At 39.2% G+C, this 23093-nt stretch overlaps 1 protein-coding gene across 1 annotated transcript in view; it reads left to right on the top strand.

The window, feature by feature from the left end:
- cntnap1 (contactin associated protein 1) overlaps nucleotides 1-22255 on the top strand; it is a 30544-nt gene extending 8289 nt beyond the window's left edge. Inside the window, exons 2-24 of the mRNA XM_083566831.1 lie at nucleotides 4724-4825; nucleotides 4946-5139; nucleotides 6639-6792; nucleotides 7479-7682; nucleotides 7770-7954; nucleotides 8205-8357; nucleotides 8467-8728; nucleotides 9958-10107; nucleotides 10670-10841; nucleotides 12075-12181; nucleotides 12266-12388; nucleotides 14453-14656; nucleotides 14992-15148; nucleotides 15360-15487; nucleotides 16952-17125; nucleotides 17230-17448; nucleotides 17730-17969; nucleotides 18069-18311; nucleotides 18422-18549; nucleotides 18624-18717; nucleotides 19907-20137; nucleotides 20562-20606; nucleotides 21468-22255. Coding sequence (XP_083422957.1) covers nucleotides 4724-4825; nucleotides 4946-5139; nucleotides 6639-6792; nucleotides 7479-7682; nucleotides 7770-7954; nucleotides 8205-8357; nucleotides 8467-8728; nucleotides 9958-10107; nucleotides 10670-10841; nucleotides 12075-12181; nucleotides 12266-12388; nucleotides 14453-14656; nucleotides 14992-15148; nucleotides 15360-15487; nucleotides 16952-17125; nucleotides 17230-17448; nucleotides 17730-17969; nucleotides 18069-18311; nucleotides 18422-18549; nucleotides 18624-18717; nucleotides 19907-20137; nucleotides 20562-20606; nucleotides 21468-21667 — 3869 coding nt within the window. The 3' untranslated portion in view covers nucleotides 21668-22255. The remainder of the gene's footprint in view (nucleotides 1-4723; nucleotides 4826-4945; nucleotides 5140-6638; nucleotides 6793-7478; nucleotides 7683-7769; nucleotides 7955-8204; nucleotides 8358-8466; nucleotides 8729-9957; nucleotides 10108-10669; nucleotides 10842-12074; nucleotides 12182-12265; nucleotides 12389-14452; nucleotides 14657-14991; nucleotides 15149-15359; nucleotides 15488-16951; nucleotides 17126-17229; nucleotides 17449-17729; nucleotides 17970-18068; nucleotides 18312-18421; nucleotides 18550-18623; nucleotides 18718-19906; nucleotides 20138-20561; nucleotides 20607-21467) is intronic.
- Nucleotides 22256-23093: the final 838 nt, after the last annotated feature.

The following is a 23093-nucleotide window of genomic DNA, read 5'->3' as shown; positions in this document are numbered from 1 at the left end:
AACCTGTAAATGCTTTATTTGGAGAAATCCAGACAAACATCAAGGATACCAGAACAAAGACTATACAATTATAATATATTTCATGAAAATTTTATAATACTTCACCACTATGCAGTATGTTGACACAGCAGAGCTTACATATACAAGCTAATGAAGGACCAACTTAACAAAATCATCTGAAAGATATAGTTTTGTTTGTCATCCAACTCATCTATCTCCTTACGCATCTGCTAATTTCATCTGTTTATTTACCCATTAAAGTACAATTGCATCCAGCAATCCATCAGTTATCCAGTTGACAATCACTTTCTCTGTCTGAAAAGCTGTTGCTGTTCATTTCTGTTCATTTATTAGTCTATCCTTCAATATTTCCATTTATTCATCCATTCCTCATTTATCTGCCTGTCCATCTGTGACTACATATTATATACAAACCCAATCCAGAAAGAAATTAGTACATTGTGTAAAATTTACATAAAAACAGCATGCAAAGATCACCCATATTTTATTCACAATAGTAAATTGAGAAAATTGACTATTTTTTAGAAAAAATAAGATAATTTTGAAATTGATGGTAGCAACACGTCTCATGTTTTCCATGGTGTAGCATCCCCTCATCTTTTAACAACTGTCTGTAAATGTCTGGGAACTAAGGAAACCTCTTGCTGGAGTTTTGGAGAGAAGAATATTGTAACATTCTTGCCTGATATAGGATTCTAACAGCTCACCAATCCTGGGTCTTCTTTGTTGTATTTTTTGTTACATGATGTATCGAACATTTTCAATTGGTGAAAGCCAAGCCACTAGAAAGCCATGCCGTTGTCATAGAATTAGTATACATCAGTATACGTATAGAATCAGTATGCAGTTTAGCATTGTCCCGCAGAAATAGGCAAGGCCTTCCTTGGAAAAGTCATCACCTGGATGCAAACATTTGTTGCTCTTAAACCTGTATATATCATTGACCACTGATGGAGCCTTTCCATATGAGCAAACTGCCCATTCCATAGGCACTAATGCACTCCTATACCAGCAGAGATGCAGCTTTTAAACTGAGCACTGATAGCCAGAAGGTCCCTCTCCTCATGGGCATCCAATATTGTGTTTTGGCATTTTCCCTTGATTTCTGAGATTTCCCCAGATTTTCTAAAGCTTTTGATAATATGTACTGTAGATGATGATATATTTTTTGCAATTTTAAGTTGGGGAACATTGGTAAAGCTCTGACCATCTTTATTTCTGAGAAATTCGTACTCTCTAATATGCCCTTTTCATACCCAATCATGTTACTGACGTTGCCAATTAAACTAATTAGTTGCTAAATGTTCTTCCAGCACTTCCTTGTTAGTACCACTTACATTTCAAACCTTTTGTTGTTTCTGTAACCTTTTGTCTTCTTTTTTTTCAGTTTAAACATTTGATATACTTTTTATTTTTTACTGTGAATAAAATATGGCAGACTTTAATGGGCATGTAGGTGAAGGGAACAGAGGTGATGGGGAGGTGATGGGTAGGTATGGTTTTAAGGAGAGGAATGTGGAAGGGCAGATGGTGGTAGATTTTGCTAAAAGGATGGAAATGGCAGTGGTGAACACGTATTTTAAGAAGAAGGAGGATCATAGGGTGACGTATAAGAGTGGAGGAAGGTGCACACAGGTGGATTATGTTCTGTGTAGGAGATGCAACCTGAAGGAGATTGGAGACTGTAAGGTGTTGGCGGGGGACAGTGTAGCTAGACAGCATCGGATGGTGGTCTGTAGGATGGTTTTGGAGGCGAAGAAGAAGAGGAGGAAAGTAAGGATTGAAAGAAGAATAAGATGGTGGAAACTGAAGGAGGAAGAGTGTAGTGTGAGGTTCAGGGAAGAGGTCAGACAGGGGCTTGGTGGTGGTGAAGAGGTGCCGGATGATTGGGCAACTACTGCAGGAGTGATGAGGGAGGCAGCTAGAAAAGTACTTGATGTGACATCTGGAAATAGAAAGCAAGACAAGGAGACGTGGTGGTGGAATGAGGAAGTGCAGGAGAGCATTAGGGGAAAGAGGTTGGCAAAACAGAAGTGGGATCGACAGAGTGATGAGAAAAGTAGGCAGGAGTACAAGGAGATGCGGCAGCAGGTAAAAAGGGATGTGGCAAAAGCCAAGGAAAAGGCATATGAGGAGCTGTATAAGAGGTTGGACACTAAGGAAGGAGAAAAGGATTTATACCGATTGGCCAGGCAGAGGGACCGAGCTGGGAAGGATGTACTGCAAGTTAGAGCAATAAAGGATGGAGAGGGAAATGTGTTGACTAATGAGGAGAGTGTGTTGAGAAGGTGGAGGGAGTATTTTGAGCAGCTGATGAATGAGGAAAATCAGAGAGAGAGAAGGTTGGAGGATGTGGAGTTGGTGAAGCAGGATGTAGATAGGATTAGTAAGGAGGAAGTGAGAGCAGCCATTAAGAGGATGAAGAATGGAAAGTCGGTTGGACCAGACGACATACCGGTAGAAGGGTGGAGATGTTTAGGAGAGATGGCAGTGGAGTTTTTAACCAGATTGTTTAACAGGATTCTGGAAGGGGAGAGGATGCCTGAGGAATGGAGAAGGAGTGTGCTGGTACCGATCTTTAAGCATAAGGGAGATGTGCAGACCTGCAGTAACTACAGGGGAATTAAGTTGATCAGTCACACCATGAAGTTATGGGAAAGAATAGTGGAAGCCAGGCTGAGAGAAAAGGTGACCATCTGTGAGCAACAGTATGGTTTCATGCCGAGGAAGAGCACCACAGATGCCTTATTTGCTTTGAGGATGTTGATGGAGAAGTATAGAGAAGGACAGAAGGAGCTGCATTGTGTATTTGTGGATTTAGAGAAAGCGTACGACAGGGTGCCGAGGGAGGAGTTGTGGTATTGTATGAGGAAGTCAGGTGTGTCAGAGAAGTATGTGAGGGTGGTGCAGGACATGTATGAGGACAGTGTGACGGCAGTGAAGTGTGCAGTAGGTACGACAGACTGGTTCAGGGTGAAGGTTGGACTGCATCAAGGATCGGCCCTGAGCCCTTTCCTGTTTGCAGTGGTGACGGACAGGTTGACGGACGAGGTCAGACAGGAGTCTCCCTGGACTATGATGTTTGCAGATGATATTGTGATTTGTGGTGAGAGTAGAGAGCAGGTTGAGAAGAGCCTGGAGAGGTGGAGATATGCGCTTGAGAGAAGGGGAATGAGAGTCAGTAGGAGTAAGACAGAGTACATGTGTGTGAATGAGAGGGAGGACAGTGGAGTGATGCGGTTGCAGGGAGAAGAGGTGGAGAAGGTGGAGGAGTTCAGGTACCTGGGGTCAACAGTGCAAAGTAATGGAGAGTGTGTTAGAGAAGTAAAGAAAAGAGTGCAGGCAGGGTGGAGTGGGTGGAGAAGAGTGACAGGAGTGATTTGTGATAGTAGGGTATCTGCAAGAATGAAAGGGAAAGTTTATAGGACTGTGGTGAGACCTGCGATGTTGTATGGATTAGAGACAGTGGCATTGAGTAAAAGACAGGAGGTGGAGCTGAAGGTAGCAGAGCTGAAGATGTTGAGGTTTTCGTTGGGAGTGACGAGGATAGACAAGATTAGAAATGAGTTTATTAGAGGGACAGCACATGTAGGATGTTTTGGTGACAAGGTGAGGGAGGCGAGATTGAGATGGTTTGGACATGTGCAGAGAAGGGACATGAATTATATTGGTAGAAAAATGCTGAAGATGGAGCCACCAGGTAGGAGGAAAAGAGGAAGGCCAAGGAGGAGGTTCATGGATGTGGTGAGGGAAGACATGCAGGTAGTTGGTGTGAAAGAGGCAGATGTAGAGGACAGAGTGGTATGTAGACGGATAATCCGCTGTGGCGACCCCTAATGGGAGCAGCCGAAAGAAGAAGAAGAAGACTGTGAATAAAATATGGGTTTATGAGATCATTGCATTCCGTTTTCATTTACATTCTAGACATTGTCCCAACTTTTTTGGGGGGGGGGGTTGTATCTCTATTCAGCTACACATCCATCCATCCATTTATCCATCCATCCATCCATCCATCCATCCATAACCATGTGTCTTATCCTATTGATTATTTGATTTATCTCTGTTCATCCACTAGTTTATCATTTTTCCTTAATTTTTTAGCTGTCCATATATGTGCATTTAATCTCTATCGCTTTATTCGTTTGTCCCTCAATCAAATAACTTACCATTCATCCATTAATCCATCTATCTTGGCTTCTATTTATGCATTCCTCCATCCGATCACATAGTTGATCCATTCAGTTTCTGTCTGGATCAGTTTAAAAATTTCATTGAGTCATGTCCCTTATTCTTATCCATATCTGCTCGAATATGATGAATATTTATACATTTCTGAGTGACACATTATCTACTCTGTAGCCGCTGGACTGCTTTTTTAGTTAACACAGTGTAAAAGGGGTTCTCCGTTCCCTGCTAAATATTAATATGTTGTTATAATTTTTTTTTTCAAATGGAAAACCCAGAAAATCATGTCATGGTGATGTCTAAATCTATTAAAATCATTAGTAATCCACTCTCTCTTTCTCTCACTCTCTCTTTCTCTCTCTCTCTCTCTCTCTCTCTCTCTCTCTCTCTCTCTCTCTCTCTCTCTCTCTCTCTCTCTCTCTCTCTCTTCTCTCTCTCTCTCTCTCTCTCTCTCTCTCTCTCTCTCTCTCTCTCTCTCTCTCTCTCTCTCTCTCTCACTAACTCACACTCTTTTCAGGACCGTGTTTAGATTCGATTATTTCACCACTCTATGCCTCCTCTTTCTGGGCCTCCTCCAGATACAATTTTCTCTACTCTGCTCATTTTGCCAAACTCCACGGTAAGCTGCCGGATCAGAGGCTAATTAAATTGCCTGTGCATATTACCAATACATTTTTAAAGCCCTAAATAAAGATTGCAAAATAAATGCATTGTTTTATGTTCATAATGTGTTGTGTAGGAGGTAGTGGCTGGTCTCCAGCCCCTGGAGATGCACAGCCATGGCTGCAGATCAATCTGGGTAGGAAGTATCGCATCGTTGCAATCGCCACACAGGGTACCTTCAACTCCTACGACTGGGTAACGAAGTACACCCTCCTTTACGGAGACCGCTTTGATGCATGGACTCCTTACGTCATGAAAGGAGGCAACATGGTAAAGCAAAGCATGTTTTAATGTTGTTAATGAGTCGTGGTCATCTTTCAAAGTATCTGCTGGTACTTTGTGCCTGGAGGGCTTCCTTCCAACCAAATTGAAGCATTAAGTCACTTACAGTTATTACTGAGCGTTTCTGAGATCAGAAATTCAATTGTTCAACCTCCACATCATGGAGTTACTTGTGCACATCATAAATCAGCAATTTCTTGTTGCTTTGAACAAATTGCAAATGCTTTGGTACTGTACATTCATTTAATTAATCGTCTAAGATTGTCTGCTGTTTTCTACATTATCATTCGTTTATACTGAACACAATATACTACACCAGTTTCACCTGAATAGCCTCAACCCCTAAAACATCTCATCATCAGTTCATTACATGTCATTGAATGCAAAATGGGTAAACCGTTTCTCATAATCTGTCATTTATCTTCATTTTCTTTGTTGTGTCTTGAATTGCTAAGTAAGGCATGAGATCAACCAATAATCAACTAGTTCTCTAAAACAGGTCAAAGGTGAATCTCGTGAATATTCAATTGGTGACAGAGAAAAACACAGAATTTAAATTTATGAACAGATAATTTTAGTACAGAACCCTAGTACAGTACAGTAAAAGTGTACAATATAAATCATATATGCAATCAAATAAATACATTTGTGCTGTTCAAATTCATAGATGACATACGAAAGAAATTCAGCCTCGTGCATTTTCAATTTATTGTGATTCAAACTGTAGTTTACATCGGGTAATACTGAAACTGTGTGCTGTCATAAAGATGAATTTTGAGAAACGTACAGGGTTTTGTAAGAAATCCAATGTGTCGTACTGTTTTACAAACTGATTTGAAAATGCGCTTACTGATTTACAAATATTAAGGACGATTCGAGACATGCTCCGAAGCAACTGAGGAAAACTGTAATGCTTATTTTAATTGTGACATTGCAATTTGAAACCTAAGTATATTCCAGCATCATAATGCACCTGTGCACAAAACAAGCTCCAAGAAAACATGATCTGAGAAGGATGGTATACAGGAACTAGAGTGTCCTGCACAAAGTCCCCAACCTCACTGACAACATTTGGTGTAAACTGGATACTTGTTTAACGAAACAAACGTCTTCAAAGTCAAAGTCTTGTGCAAAGCCTTCCCAGAAAAGTGGAGGTTAATATCCGAGCAAAGGGCAAGGTGTCCACAAACCTTTATATCTTCTGTGTACTATTATTCCTACCGGAGACATCTACATAAGTGCACATTAAATTGCTTATACTTGTAGAGGTTGCTTTGTTTTAAATAGAAAGTTAATTAACAAATCAATAGGTTGGGATTAAAGCTAACAATCAGTCTGGATCCAGCTCTGTTTAGAGATGGGTTTAATGGAATTCCTGCAAATACTTTAAATACAAATGCCTGCATTGTTCAGACATCATAGATTTGTTGTAAACTCTAGATTTGAAAACATAGGTTGTCTTCTTTCCATTATTTTCTCTCCCTTAGACTTTGCCTGGAAATTGGAACTACTACCAGGTGAAGAGAAACGTCTTTCACTATGCTTTTACTGCTAAACACTTGCGCCTCCTACCTATGGGCTGGAACACGGAAAACGGTGGAAAGATTGGCGTACGGCTCGAAGTCTATGGCTGTCCTTATGGTAAAGAGGGCTGCATGTTTATATAAGATGTATGAGATGTTGTTCAATATTTTAAATGTACGAGGAGCGTTCAAGTCAAACTGGGAGTTTTCATGTTACAGGTATAAAAATGGATGCTATTGTGGCGGTACTAGACGCAGTAGTAAGTGACTAGTGTGTCCTCTTATCGATTGGCTCGCACATGTTGAGGGCCGGTCCAGCGACCATTAATCAGGATGGCAGACAACAGTGTTAGTGCGTGCATGGAACAACGTGTGGTGATGAAATTTCTTGTAAACGAAGGGGGTGAATCGTGTAAACATTTTAAAGATGGCCATAGGTCCATCAGTGACGATCCCATGGTGGTTGTGGTGGTTCCCAGCCCACAGCAGTCAGTCCTGTGATCCAGAGTAACAGACCCTTAAAAGAGTTTATCAGAGGTCAGCATTTCAGCATCTTAAGATGGTACAGGTGTACTAAAAATCTTTCTATGGTAAATCTTTCTAGGTGTTAGTTAAATTCTGGGATAAGTGTATAAATGTAGCACAAAATATTCCACTTTTTGGAATTTGTTCTTTTATTTTATGAACTTGAAAGTTCCTGTTTAACTTGTTTGACCCCCAGATTCAGATGCACTGAATTTCATTTCTGGTAATTGCATTTTTTCAAAAGCATGTCTGTTTGCCTTTTTCAACTTCAACCTCCAGACTCATACGTGATGCATTTTGAGGGGGACGACATGGTGGCATACTCGTTACCCGGTGGTAGTCTAAGAACCTTGCAGGATCATTATGCATTGAACTTTAAGACGCTTGAAAAAGATGGCGTGCTGCTGTACAGCGAGGGAATCCAGGGAGACTCGATATTGCTAGAGCTAAAGACCGGACGGCTCTACCTGCATATAAGCCTGGGTAAAAAATCATAAGGCATATGGATGTAATAAAGTTGTGAGGAAAAAAATAAATATTGTGTTGATATATCATGGTCTGATTTTACAGGAAGCAGTACAGTGCATAACGTCGACGGCATGACCACAGTGAGGCTGGGAAATCTACTAGACACACAGCACTGGCATTACGTCACCATCAAACGCTACGGCCAAGACCTCAATTTCACGCTAGACAGTCAGACAGAGAGAGTCCTCCTCAATGGCGAGTTTAACTACCTAGACCTTGACAATCAGGTGAGTTCACTAGGCAGGAAAAAAAATGTAAATGGCTGATATCAGAAACTAGAAAAAACAAACACCAAACAACAAGTTCATTAAAATTGTAAGTAAAAAGAAAAGTAGAGAATACAGATGAACCAGCATTGGTTATTCAGATGATGGAGACCTCCAGTGATGTAAAATTGAAATCTCAAATAAACCAATGATGCCTGGGACATTTTGTTAGAATAAGTGTCAGCTCATTCATTGGCCATTTTGTCTTCAGATATACGTAGGTGGTGTGATTGAGAAAGACTCACCTCACCTCCCAGGTAAATTCAACTTCCGTGGCTGCTTGGAGAACGTCTTCATCAATGGGGTCAACATCATTTACAAGACCCAATACCAAGATCCTGATGTCCGGTTTGCTCCCAAAAAGGTACTATTTTATACCAATCAGTAGTCATTATTGATATACGTTAGCTGGATGCTTGATTTTGTTATCCCAACTGTGCCTCAAACCCTTTTTTCATGTCATCCCATCGTAGAAAAAGATGCACTATACATGTCGTGACCTCCTTTGGAGACCCATGACTTTTGCAGGGCCCAACAACTACCTCCAGTTGCCTGGGTTTTTTCGAAAGAGCCGACTGGCAGTAAAGTTTAAGTTCCGGTCTTGGGATTACACCGGATTGCTGATGTTCACAAGGTTTTCTGATGATCTGGGCTCTTTGGAGCTTGGTTTGAGTGAAGGTCAAGTCAACATCACCCTTACACAGCCAGGGAACAAGAGACTGCGCTTTGCTGCAGGTACCACTCACATTTGACCGCTGATCCATGTAATGTCCAATGTTCATTTTATTCATTCAAAGAGTTTCTGGAAAGTCTGAGAAAGACTTTAGAAACCTCATGAGAGAAATACTGCTGATTAGTTTGTCAATGAATAAACGACATCCTTTCATATGGGGATTTTTGTATTTGTGGGTTTGGGCTTTATGTTTCCAGAAAATATGCATACAAGTTGCATTTCTAATGTTCTTGAGAAGTATTTCAGAGTTTAGGAGTAAAGTAAAGAAAAGGTTTTTCTTTGGTTGATCCTTGTGAGTAACAGCTATACTACCTCAGCTATACTGTATATCGAAGCTAAACAGTTTAAAGCAGGACATTGCAGTCCATGTGTAAATTGTTGGAACTTTGTATAGAATGAGACTGTAGTAATGTGCTTTGTCATTTATTTCCTAGTACTAATGTTATTTCACGTTCTAATAACCTCCACACTTCAGGGGAGATGTTCTACTTGATTTTGGAGTGTACTTGTGAAGAATTTCAGTCACAAGGGTGTTAATAAAGCCAGGTTCTGATGTAGGTGAGGACACCTGGGGTGCAGTTAACGTTCCAATTCATCTCAAAGGTGTTTAGTAGGGTTGAAGTCAGAGCTCTATAACAGGAACTCCAACCCATGTAAATCTTCATAGAGCTTGATTTGTTTCATGGTACTACATTTAAAGACATCCTGTACAATTGTGTGCTTCCAACTTTGTAGTAACAGTTTGGGAAAGAAGCGCATGTGGCTGGAAAAATACTTTTGTTTCTGTAGTGTAGGTTTCATATGTCAGATTAAATTCCAAACTAAAAATGTTGATCAGACAATTAGAAATTCTCTGTGCATAAAAGCTTCATAATGCTGTTTATAAATGCAATTGAAAGTCCACAATTGTATACCCAATGCTTTCCCTTCACAAAAACCAAGAGGCCTAAACACTTCTCCAAACACCAGTGTCTGAACTTCACTGTTCTAACTAATGCTTTTTTGTGGTTGAATGTGCACAAATCCTTACAGCACCACACAAAAATCTAGTGAAAACATTTCCAGAAGAATCATATAGTGGGCATATAGTTAATGTTTATGTAACTGGAGTATCAGCATGACAATGTTATTTCCGATTTCTATGAATTGAAGTTACATAAATACTAAATCTAAATTTATCTTCAAACTTGTGTGTCTGATGTGTGTCTCATTTTGTGTGGCTTGTGTGAAGGGTATCGGTTAAATGATGGTTTCTGGCACACGGTGGATCTGGCTGCCAGAGATAATCTGCTCTCAGTCACTATTGACGAGGATGAGAGCTCACCGTTAAAGATCAGCAACCCGTTCATGGTTCGCACTGGAAACACCTACTTCTTTGGAGGTAATGACAGTAATATATATTAGGGATGGTAAGATTTACTGATTTGTATCAGTGCATTGGCATAAAATCTTTGTAATGCATCGATTTTTTACAATTGTGTACAAAGGCCTATATGTGAAAGGGCCATATATTAGAAGTCAAAAGTCACAGAATAAATGTATTATTTGTTGTCTGTCTGAACCAAAGAAATAAAAGGGAACTGTTCCAATCTGTACCATATTGAATTGCACAGCATCATATATTTTTAACATTGCATCGTAAAGCATTGTGTTAAATGAAATCGAAATCGGATCATATTCTATGACATCGGTAGCTGCTTCATATGTAGCTTTAATGTATCGTATCATTAGCTATGCATCTCTCTCTCTCTCTCTCTCTCTCTCTCTCTCTCTCTCTCTCTCTCTTTCTCTCTCTCTTTCATATATATATATATATATATATATATATATATATATATATATATATATATATATATATATATATATATATATATATATATATATATATACTGTATATAGCATGGTAGGGGGCATGGTTGTGATTAGTTTTGTTCATGTCTCAGGCTGTCCTAAGACCAACAACACTGCACGCTGTGTGACCAAGCTGGCACGCTTCCACGGCTGCATGCAGCAGATCTTTATTGATGATGAGCCTGTGGACATCGACGTGATGCTGCAGAGGAAATGGGGCCGATACACAGAGCTACTCTTGGGGACATGTGGGATCACTGACAGGTGTGTGATACTGGATATACAGTATATATACAGTATATATACACACACCCACACAGACACTGTATTACCAAAACTATGCAGTCACCTGGTCATAAGAATGGTATGCGCTTTTTGAGCATCGCATTCCACATTTGGTCAAAATTTGCTCTTAGAATTCCCTCCACTGTTCTGGGAAGATGTTCCACTAGATTTTGGAGTGTTCTTGTGGACCTTTGTGTTTATCAGCCACAAGGGTGTTAGTAAAGTCAGTGTTCCAATTCATTCCAAATGTGTTCAGTAGGGTTGAGATCAGAGTTCTTTAGCAGGCCACTCAAGATCTTTCTCTCCAAGTCATATAAAGCATATCTTCATGGAGCTCGATTTGTGCCATTGCCATGCTGGAACAGCTTTGGGTTTCCAAGTTCAACTGAACACAAAATATTATTATTCTGTATCCATGTACAGTTGTGTGCCTCCAGCTTTGTGATAAAAGTTTGGAGAAGAACTAAATATGACAGGAGAGGTCAGGTGTCCCTGTGTCACTGTTATTACATGTACAGTACATGACTAATATAAAGATACCTGGTAGTTCTTTGCCACTCATTATATAGATGGATTATACTTGCTGTTTTTTATATACACATGATAGAAGTCTACTCTATAATATGCGACAGGGGCCATGACATAGCCAAGCAAAAGATAACTGTTTTCATCATTGTGCAGTAAAAGTGAAACCATAATTATGCAGTTTATGAATGCCATTGATGCTGCTGTGTCTGCGCTTTTTTTTCCACATTTCCACAAGGTTTCCATGGTAGCAGTTTGATTAAATGACACTGCAGGAATTAAGGTGTTGCCTATGTCACTACCACGACTGGTATAAATATATATGCCTGATGGCTGAGCTGACTCATTATTCATTACTGGTAGCATATTCTGTGCACGACAGTTTCGCGGATTTGTGTGTATGCACGTGTGTGTAATCTTCCAGAATTCTCAATACAAATAGTGTATTTTTTCAAAGAACTGAAAAACTTGAAAAAAATTGTTCTTGTCGTCCTCAGTAATAATAAAAGAAAAGCTTCCATCGGCGCCCTCAGAATCAAGGTTATTCATCGGTTTTCACGCGTTCTTCTGGAAATACTAATTTGGTGTTCAGCTCTGAAAATAAATGATTGATTTCCATGCCTTCCTGAACTTACTGCTATTTTAGACAAAGCTGTAGTGGATGATTTATTGCTGGGTGTTTTGCAGGTGCTCACCAAACCCATGCGAACACGAGGGCAGGTGCATTCAGTCCTGGAATGACTTCCTGTGCATTTGCAACAACACGGGCTACAAAGGGGAAGTGTGCCACAACTGTACGTTTTTTTTTTTTCACGTTGTACTTTTTAATGAAATGTTATTGTCTTTTTCTTGTCCTCATCGCATCCTTCCCTTCTCAGCTGTCTATCGGGAGTCGTGCGAGGCGTATAGACTGAATGGAAAGTACTGGTCAGGCAACTACACCATAGACCCGGACCTGAGCGGCCCACTCAAGCCATTCACAGTCTACTGCAAGATGAAGTGTAAGACCACATTTTCTTTGTCACCATGCAGCCAGTGCTCAAAATAATTAGCATTGCAATGTCTAGACCACAATTCTAGTTACAAATATCAACTAAACAATGCTAAACTATGTTACACGATGTAATGTAACTTTGGTTTCAAGACTTTGGGGTCCATTATAGATTTGTGGGTCCAAAATTCAATTCTGTAGTCTGTCTACTGCCTGAGCCAAGCTGTATATTAGAAGACTGGATTGGATTTGGGATCCCACGGGTCTGACGGGACCAAACACAAATCTCAAGGGGACGGGTGGTTTTACCTTTGGGGCCGGCAGGAGTGGGCAGTCAAACAAATATGGCGCGAGTCCCGCCATCCTGCAGATCCCGCTAGTTGTGATGGTTTGTTTGAAAGATATTCTTAAGTTTTTTAAGGCTATCTAAAAAAATACATTAAAATCCCATGGTGTTTGTCAAGTGTTCAGATCAGTGTAGATCAGAGTTTTTTCACACAATTCACACATAAAACACGGATTCTTTTTTTATTTAAATGCTTTCAATACAAAGTTAGACCGAATCCCAAATTTGTAGCTTAATAGTCATTACACTGTACGAGGTGGTATCAAGTTTCAAGACTAGTTTTGTAACACACAAACAGATGGCAGCACAAACAGATGTTGCATGTACGGTCACAGGGAGCACCGACCTTCATTAGTCAATGTGCCAAAAGACATTGTCCTGTGTACATCGGGAGCTGTGCAACTGGTGCTATTCTGGCCATGTGCGTTCCCACATCTGCGATTTCATTATGGACAGTTAGAAAAAAGAGCAAACATTAAATTCTGTCTGAAACGGGCGAATCTTCCACAGAGACATTTGACATGATTCAGCAGGTTTATGATGCTGCTGCAATTAGGTCAAGGTTTTTTGAGTGGACTTTACCCTCTTCCTGAAGATGAAGATCCAGCTCAAAGGTCACTGTTTCCAGAACATATTCCAGAGGTGGCAGCAACAGTGGGAGCACTGTATTGCTGTGTTAGGGGACTATTTTAAAGGTGATAGTGTGTATACGCAAATAAATAAAGTTCTTTCTTGAAAACAGAGCTTGTCTCAAAACTTTTTAATACCACCTTGTACATGCTCACTAGATGGGGTGCAACCTACAATAAGAGTTGTAGAACCTAGTACACAATATTAGATAATGTGGAAATCTCAATCACTATCATCCATCTTTACTCTACCCATTTGCTCTCCATTTACTTCTTTTTTCTTAGTTCAATAATAATTTGTTGTACACTTGCATAAGTAATTTATTCACACTTTTGATATCCTGAAGATGTCTGTGCATCAAGTGTGATTTGTGCTGCGCTTTTTTATCTGTTCTTAACTAGATGAGAAAACCTTAAGCCATTTTCTGTGGAAGAGTCTGTAACGAGCTGTAATCAAATAAAGCCCAAATGGAAATCAGATAATGAGGTGCCTCAGTCCTATTGCAAACTAGATTTCAAACTTTGATTACTTTTTACTCAAACGTTTGTTTGTTTTTGGAAAATGTTACTTTTAAGAGTAATTTAAAATGGTCTCAACTTGTACTCTTACTCAAGTTTCAGCTGTTACTGCTTAATAGTAAAGAACAATATGCGGTCTCACTATATACTGCAGGAGTCTTTTTGGTGTGCTCAGTTCTGAAAGATAATGGCCGATGAATTGGTTGAAGTGAGCTTGTCAACGGAAACAGGGCACCCATGGGCTTATTGGTATTCAGGATTTTTTTCTTCATTTTAATCAGATTCTCAGTAACTACTAACCTGCTACTTGAGTTTTCTCATTGGATACTTTACTTTATTTTACTCTTCCTCAAGTATCTTTAAATATTATTACTTTTACTGTTATAAGTAGTTTTACTTGTACTTGGGCAACATTTTTGGCTTCTTTACTCACCTCAGATAATTTTATATGTCAGTTATGTAAATATTATCCATTTACGCTGACATAAAATGCTTAAGCATACTTATATTTTATAAAAAATTCCAATCAGAAGCTGGAAATAAATTTCTTGGCTCATTAAGTCTGTTTCTTGCTTCTCAGTAAACAAAGCCTGGACGATTATTGAGCACAACCATCTTGAGAGAATCAAAGTGACTGGCTCCAGCTTGAAAAATCCTTATATAGGGGATGTCCAGTATGTAAACGCATCGTGGGACGAGGTCACTGCTTTAGCCAACACATCGCTATACTGTGAACAGTGGATCGAGTTCTCATGCTACAAGTCCCGCCTTCTAAACACTCCACGTAAGTATATTATATTAGGCTGATATTAATGGAGCCATTTAAAAATTGTGACATTTATATAACTGTTTGCATTTCAGAATTACCCAAATATACCCAAATATACATAGTCACAGGCTAATCACTGATTATCTGATTGCCTCTTTCCTCAGTTTGTGCTAAATTCCAGTTACATCATTACACATTACAGTAAAATGTGCTATCTATGCAGACTTTGGAATCAGGTCTGAATTCTAGTGAAAGAAAACTAATTAGACATCATATTTAACACAAAGAACTGAGCAAATATTTCTCCACAAACACCACTCTGCCTCTTAACGTCCTGTTTACTGTTTTAGATGGAAGACCCTATACTTTTTGGATTGGTCGGCACAACGAGAGTCATGAATACTGGGGCGGGTCTTTCTCTGAGAGTGGAAAATGTGGCTGTGCCATCAATCAAACCTGCACCGACTCCAAGTTCTGGTGCAACTGCGACGCCGACTATCGTCAATGGTAAAAAAGAATGAAGGAATTAAAAGTCATGAATAGATACGTGAATGAACAAGTAAATGTAATTCTATAGAGAAGAATCACTTGTAGAGAGCACTTGTAGGACCATTAGACATCACTGAATTGTATTTAGAGAGGTTATTCAAAAGTAGAATACTCGCAAGGGCTTTTGAGTCATCGCACATGCTAATTAGCTTTCATTTCTGTTAAACAGGTATGCAGATAAGGGCTACCTGATGTTCCGGGACCATCTGCCTGTCAGGAGAATTGTAGTTGGGGACACAAACCGGCCCGGCTCAGAGGCCCAGTACAGCCTTGGACCACTGCGTTGTTCTGGAGACAGTGAGTTGTCTGCACTATGATCTACAAATATTTAGAGTATGACTATTTTAGATGTTTATTGCCTAAAAAAAAACATTCACCAATTTCAACACTTCCATGTACACCAATCAGGCATAATATTATGACATTATAACATTATGACCGGTGAGTGCATAACATTAATTAACTCTTTATCATGGCACCTGTTAGTGGGTGGGATATATTATACAGCAAGTGACCATTTTTCCTTTAAGTTGATGTGTTAGAAGCAGAAAAAATAAGCAAGCGTAGGGATTTGAGCGAGTTTGACAAGGGCCAAATTGTGATGTCTAGACGAATGCAGTGTTCAGTATCTATCAAAAGTGGTCCAAGGTAGGATCATTGGTGAACCGGCTGGCTGGGTGGCTTGTGGGGAGCGAAGGCTGGCCTGTGTGGTCTGATCCAACAGATGAGCTCCTGTAGCTCAAATTGCTGAAGAGGTTAATGCTCAACTAGTCAAGACTGTTTTCGCAGCAAAAGGGGGACCCTTTTTGATCGGTGGCCCTAAAGTTATGCCTGATTAGTGTATATTGGCACACCTTAAAGAATGTACCATTTAACTGGATTCTATTTACCAGAGATAGTTTTGTGTAAAATGGGTATGATCCAGAAACCTGTTAATCGACATGGTAAAATCTGCCAATGTATCATAATAGATATTTCAAAAGCTCAGAGATAAAGTTCAAGCCCTAGTATAGCCAAGCTGAAACTCTTGGGCCCTCGAGCAAACCCCTGTGCTCCAGTGGTGCTGTATCATTGGTGACCCCAGCTTTAGCAGATGCCTTTTCCAGAGCGATGTACAAAATATCACTGGGATATGCAAAAAATTATTTCATTATGCATGTGACATGTTTGAAAGCACATTTTTCTTTAATTTGTGTTTAATCAAATGGCCACTGGGTACTTATTGTTCTTATTTAGCGACAAAGACCTTTGTGTCCTTTGTGACATTTGTACATATCATTATTGTACATCACCATTGTTCATAAAACACACAGTAGTTAAAATCTGTAACTATTTAATTTGTATTATTGAACTTTGATATCCATAACCAAGCACCACTTGATTGTTTGAATGAAAAGAGAATTCATGTACTGCACATTTTACTATCATTATTGTTTACCACCGAATAATTAACCATTTAAAACAAGAGAGTGACTCTACTCTCAAGTCTGGATTTACATGTATGGTATTTGGCAAACTGCCCAGGAGTGGAAGTTTAATCAGCTCACAACTTTTGGTGCTAAAGGCCTAATCCACATAGCTACCACCTCCCATGGTTGTGCCCCCAGTCAGAGGGCTAAAACTAACACTCTCAACTCGTGGCATCTTTACCTCACAAGATTGGTGCCGTGAGTAGTGCAGGGGAAAGCATTAGGATAGTAGAAGCACAATTTATTAATTAATTTCTAAAAACTGTTTAGTGTTTGTGTCTTGCTCTTATAGGGAGTATCTGGAATACGGTAGCTATTACAAAGCCCACTTTTATGACCTTCCCCACCTTTAAACCCGGCACCAGCGCTGACATCACCTTCCACTTCAGGACCTATCGCACCAACGGGGTCTTCCTAGAAAACTCAGATGACCATCTGCGCAACTTCATCCGGATCGAGCTAAACTGTGAGGTTCCAAACCAAACAAAAGCCATAAAAAAAATTAAGAATTACAACAACAAAAAAGTTGTTTAATTGTTTGTTGTTGTTTCATTTTTTTTTCTTTTTCAGCCACCACTGAGGTAGTTTTCGTCTTTATGGTGGGCGACGGGATTCGTAACGTGACCCTGCACACCCCCAAACATCTCAATGATAACGAGTGGCACTACGTGGAGGCCGAGATCAATGTCAAAATGGCAAGGCTCAAAGTGGACTTCTATCCTCCAGCTATCCACAAGTTCCCTGGACAAACCTATATCAACATGCAGTTCACTCAACCCCTGCTCGTAGGTACGAAAACAATTTTGTTATGAATTAGCGTCAGTATGAAGGGTATCACTTAGGAAGCTTCAGTTCCTCAGAGTAGGTGTGTTCAGTTTAGTATATGGCTGCAGGCTGTCCTTCCAACAAAGCAGATTTTATGCTTGAGCGACCTACCAGTGCACCAAAACCCCTTTCGCTGTCTCTCTCAATGCTAAACAACTAAAAATTGGCAGGATATATTTCAAATGTTATCCAGCCATTTAGTTTCTGAAGATGTATTTTCCTTTGCACTCCGTGTGTGTGTTCAGGCGCAGCAAATCACACCCTGAGGCCCTTCTTGGGTTGCTTGCGTGGCCTGAGAATGAACGGCGTCCCTGTGGATCTGGAGGGGAAGGTAGATGAGCGCACTGGGATCCGGAGGAACTGCACTGGAGCTTGTCTTAATGCCTCCATCCCCTGCAGGAATGGAGGGCAGTGCATCGATGGCTACGCTTCATACACCTGCGACTGCAACAACACAGCCTTTGATGGTTATTATTGCCAGTTAGGTGCGTTTTCAGAGGTCCAGACTACTTAGGGGAACCAACTAAGAACACATTTGTCTGACTGCAATTCTGTTCCATCACTACACTTTTGTTCACTTGCAGATATCGGGGCGTTCTTTGACGTGGGAGCTTGGCTCCGCTACGACATCCGGAAAGAGCCCATTTCGGAGGACGCCTGGTGGGCTAACTTCTGGATCGAACCGCACTGGCACAACTTCACGCTGGGCTACAACACCACCACAGATGATATAGAGTTCAGTTTTAGCACCCTGCAGACGCCAGCTGTACTGCTGTACATCAGCTCCTTCCACAAAGACTACATTGCTGTGCTGCTCAAGAAAGATGGTATCCACATTCACACTTGCTCAAATGGCAATTCATGCTCTTACAAGCTCCAATCAACCATTAGGACAGGTAGTTCATTGTGGCTGCTAATGGTGTCACTTCCTGTCCAGGTACCCTCTCCCTGAGATATCGTCTGGGTTTGTTAACACATAAAATTCTGCTGACCTCCAGGAATCTGGCTGATGGCTTTCCTCATTTTGTCAACATCACCAGGCACAACTACACCGTATGGACGCAGGTATGATTTTATAATGCAACACAAACATTTAAGTTGAAAGAAAACAAAAACCCTGAAATGTACCTGACTTTTAGGTCGATTACATGGAGCCATGGGTTGAGAGATTAACTCTCGGGGAGATTCCCAGATTTGACTCACCGAAGAGTATCTTTCTAGGGCGCGTCATGGGTAAGATGGGTCTATTTATTGACTACTCACGTTCTGCAAATTAATAAACTGATTTTGCAATATTTTCCTGCAATAATTATGTTTTTCAACCTTGTAATCAAATTGTATTATACCACAGCACTATTGCACTATGGCCCCTTAATAGATTAGATTAGATCAGATAAAATTCAACATTATTGTGCGAAGGCAATGAAATGCAAGCAGTTGGCATTTAACCAGAAGTGCAAATAGCTATATGCATGCATGCAGACATAGTATTATATATTATATAAGGTATGTGGTAATGAAGTATGATAATATTTGCAAATATTAAGGTGCATTGTTCAGAAAAACAAACTAAAAATATAATAATCAGAAGACTACAGTACACAGTAAGGTATAAAGGATAATGAGGCAATAGAAAGTTATATAAGGAAGTACTAAGAGTCCATGCATTCTAATTTTTTCTTCTTATGATCTTGACAGCATCATGAACGATCACATTCGCTTTTAATTTGATCAAAGGGCATTTTTGTGGATGGTCCACAATGTTAAATGTAACTACAAATACTAAGAAACATAATGAGTCATTCATATATGAATTCAAATTCAGGCAATTTGTTGGACTATAAAAGAAAGTAAACAATGGCGATGAGCTTTTTTTGGAAAGTAATCAAACTCAAGGTAGTGGTCATTTTTTAGGTCTTTTTCTTCTTTTGGCAGGTCATCCATCTCCATACCCCCCTGTCCTCTACATCTGTCTCTTTCAAACCCACCACCTTCCCTCACCACATCCATAAATGTTTTCCTTGGCCTTTCTCAGTTTCTCCTTCCTGGTGGCTCCATCCTCAGCATTCTCCTACCCATGTACCCCATGTCCCTCCTCTGCACATGACCAAACCATCTCAATCGTGCCTCTCTCACCTTGTCTTCAAAATGTCCTACATGCGCTGTCCCTCTAATAAACTCGTTTCTACTCCTTTCCATCCTCTCTATGACAATCGCAGCATCTTCAACTCCGCTACTTCCAGCACTGCCTCCTGCCTTTTAGTCGAAATGATTCAATTCTTTAGGCACTAATGTATAAAGTTGCATACTGCTGTTTCAAGGGACTCATTTGTTGACTGAATTAGCAGAGAAAATATCATTAAAATGTGTGGTTTGATTTATAACACTGATGATGTTTGATGATTTGGCGGTTTTTCGTCAGAGGTTGGTGATATCGATTATGACGTTCAGAGACACAACAGTCCGGGTTTGGTGGGCTGCATATCGGGGGTCCGCTATAACATCTTTGCGCCGCTGAAGGCGTATTTTCGGCCCAACGTCACCAATCCACCCATCACCACTCAAGGCTATGTGGTGGAGTCTAACTGTGGCGCATTCCCTCCAGTCTTAGGCTACGTACCTTGGGAGGACGACCCCTGGTTCACTGGACTGTGTAAGTCTACCAATTTTGTGTTTCGCTTTGTGTTTAACAATTTTCTCTCAGTGAATTAAATTACAAACACAAACATGCTTCTGTCTATTTTATGCAGTATTTTGCAATTTTGCTGTTTGTTTTAGCGAAAAAGAAAAAAAAAGAAAACAATTAATTTTTGCAACATTTAATGTAAAATGTAAAAACCTTAATATACTACAGTCAAATATGAGTTAAACTAATGTATATAAAAATAAATTAATGGCTTTCACTGTATATTAGTTTTAATAAATACAAACAAACAAACAAACAAACAAATTGTTTAAAAAATCCTTTAGAAAAAATATATATTTATTGGCAAATATAAATAACTAACCACCAAAGTATACAGTAATGTATTTCAATACATTATATAATATTAATAATAATATTGTCTTTTTTTCAGTCTTCTATTATATTCACGATGACGTGACTCCACCCTGGATGACATGTAAGTGTTTATAATTCCCAGAATGTTTACTAATTATTTATATGTTTGTATTTTTAAATATCTCTGACCTTTTTCATTTGTTTGCTTTCTCTCTCTCTCTCTCTCTCTCTCTCTCTCTCTCTCTCTCTCTCTCTCTCTCTCTCTCTCTCTCTCTCATTTTCATTTATAATTAATAATAATAATAATAATAATAAACCATCTAAACCACTGAGCTACCACTTTCCTTTCTCTCTATTTCTCTTGTTTTTTCTTTCTCAGCCTCCCATTTGCTGATATCGGTATCCATTTATTTCTAGAAATGCTAGAAATGAAGAACACGTCAAACTAACATATAGTTTAATTTCAGGAATGTATAAAAAAATTATTTTGACCCAAAAAACTAAAAACGTTTTCAAATGCCAATATACAGTACAATGTATGATATTTGGCTTTCCAAGCTGACAGATGGCCAACATGAAAAACTCGTGGTGATGTCTTTATTAAAAAGGTTTAAAAACAGATGTTTTTCACTCAAAGACAATTTAAAGATGTTCAGGGTCAGAATTTTATGATTTATGCATATTGACTAGCCAATAAATTTCTTTTAATAGGTGTGACCATCGTACAGGCTACCCACATCGCCAAGTGTATTAGAACCATGTTGTAGTCATTGAACAGTCTTAAACATTGCTAAATTTACACAGTCTGTCAATAGTGTTGATTTGAATCTACCTGCCACAATGAAACAATATTTATAGTAAGAAAAAAAGAATATATATATTTATCACTTCAGTGATATTTTTTATTAACGGAGAATGTTATAATGTAATTTTAATAACAACAGTGCTGTGTATATGTGTTTGTGTGTGTCTCTCTCCCTAGTGATTGTCACCGTGTCTCTGATGCTGCTCTTCCTCATGCTGTATGGTATGTACATTTACCTGTACAAATATAAAGGCAGCTATCATACGAACGAGCCGAAAAACCTGGAGTCGCCCAGTTCTGCTCGTCCCCTCACCGAAACACTGCGCAAAGATAAGAAGAACCTGCCGGAAATACAGGAGGAAGCGATGCGTGAATAACGCCAGCAAGAAACAGGGTCCGAGGGAAAGGGGGGTGGGACACACAAGGTGAGCGAAACATAGGGAGCGAAACATAGGGAAGAGGAAATGATGAAACGGATGGGCGAAACGGGTTACATTATGTGATTCTAAAACACATCTATATTTTTGCTTTATATTTATATTTTGTTTGTTTATTTTTGCCCCCTGGTGTTAATTGATGGTAATTGGGTGTTAATTCGACATCTGGTGCTTTTTTGGCTAAACGTTTGCAGGGTTCAGATCCCACATTGCAAAGTTGGCCAAAGCAAGTGCCTCAGGAATCTGAATATTTGGAAGAAACCAACAGGCTTGTGTGTGTGTGTGTGTGTGTGTGTGTGTGTGTGTGTGTGTGTGTGTGTGTGTGTGTGTGTGTGTGTGTGTGTGTTTGCATAAACACTGTGTCGTATCCAATTTTCTTAAAAAAAAGAAGACAAAAAAAAAGCATTTTGCTAATGTACATGTTTACAAAGATTGCATCTATTTCTGGTTAACTATATAGGGTTGCTTGCAAATGTTTGTGCACCCCTGGCCAAATTCCATACACATTGTTGATTTAATTTGACAATGAAGTCAAAATATATATTTTGTATAATATATACAAAATATGTATAAAATACTATATACAATTTATATATATATATACACACACACACACACACACACACACACACACACACACACACACACACACACAACCATCCATGCATACATACATACATACATACATTATGTATATATATATATATATATATATATATATATATATATAAATATGTGTGTACATACATACATATATACACAGTACCAGTGTAACCAAACGTTTGGACACACCCTCTTATTCAATAGTTTTTCAATTTGGTTTCAACACTAAATATTAAAACATTGAAATTATGACAGAAGAAATATGGAACTATGTATATAACAATAATTGACTGAAGGAGATATAGATTAGATTACAGAATATATAATATATTACATTACATTTTCTGCAACTATGAATGCATGTTCACTTCATATGATTTATCTGCTGAATTTTCACCCGCTCTTCCGTTCAGAATGGTTGTAGCTCTGAGATATCCTCAGGCACGTTTAAGATCTAAACACAGATTTGCAATGAGGTAAAGATTCCTTTTGCAGATCATGGTAATCTTTTTAACTGGTATATACTGCAAAAGTTACTTTTTTATATTTATTTAATCCTTTTTACCAAAAAAAATGTAAATAAAATGTATACATTTGGCCAGGAGGATCCAAACCTTTGCAATACAATAGTAAGGCTTTTAGTGGACATATTTGAAATCTTCATGAGAGCTGATGGGTTAGAAATCTATATTTCTTATATTACTTGCCTTCACCAGTGATTAGTGCTCGCATATACTGCAGGATCATATATACACTGTTTGAG

The sequence above is a fragment of the Silurus aristotelis genome (assembly GCF_946808225.1).
Source record: "Silurus aristotelis genome assembly, chromosome: 17".
Taxonomy (NCBI): domain Eukaryota; kingdom Metazoa; phylum Chordata; class Actinopteri; order Siluriformes; family Siluridae; genus Silurus; species Silurus aristotelis.
Note: the sequence above shows the minus strand (reverse complement) of the source record. Positions and strands in the feature narration are given on the sequence as shown.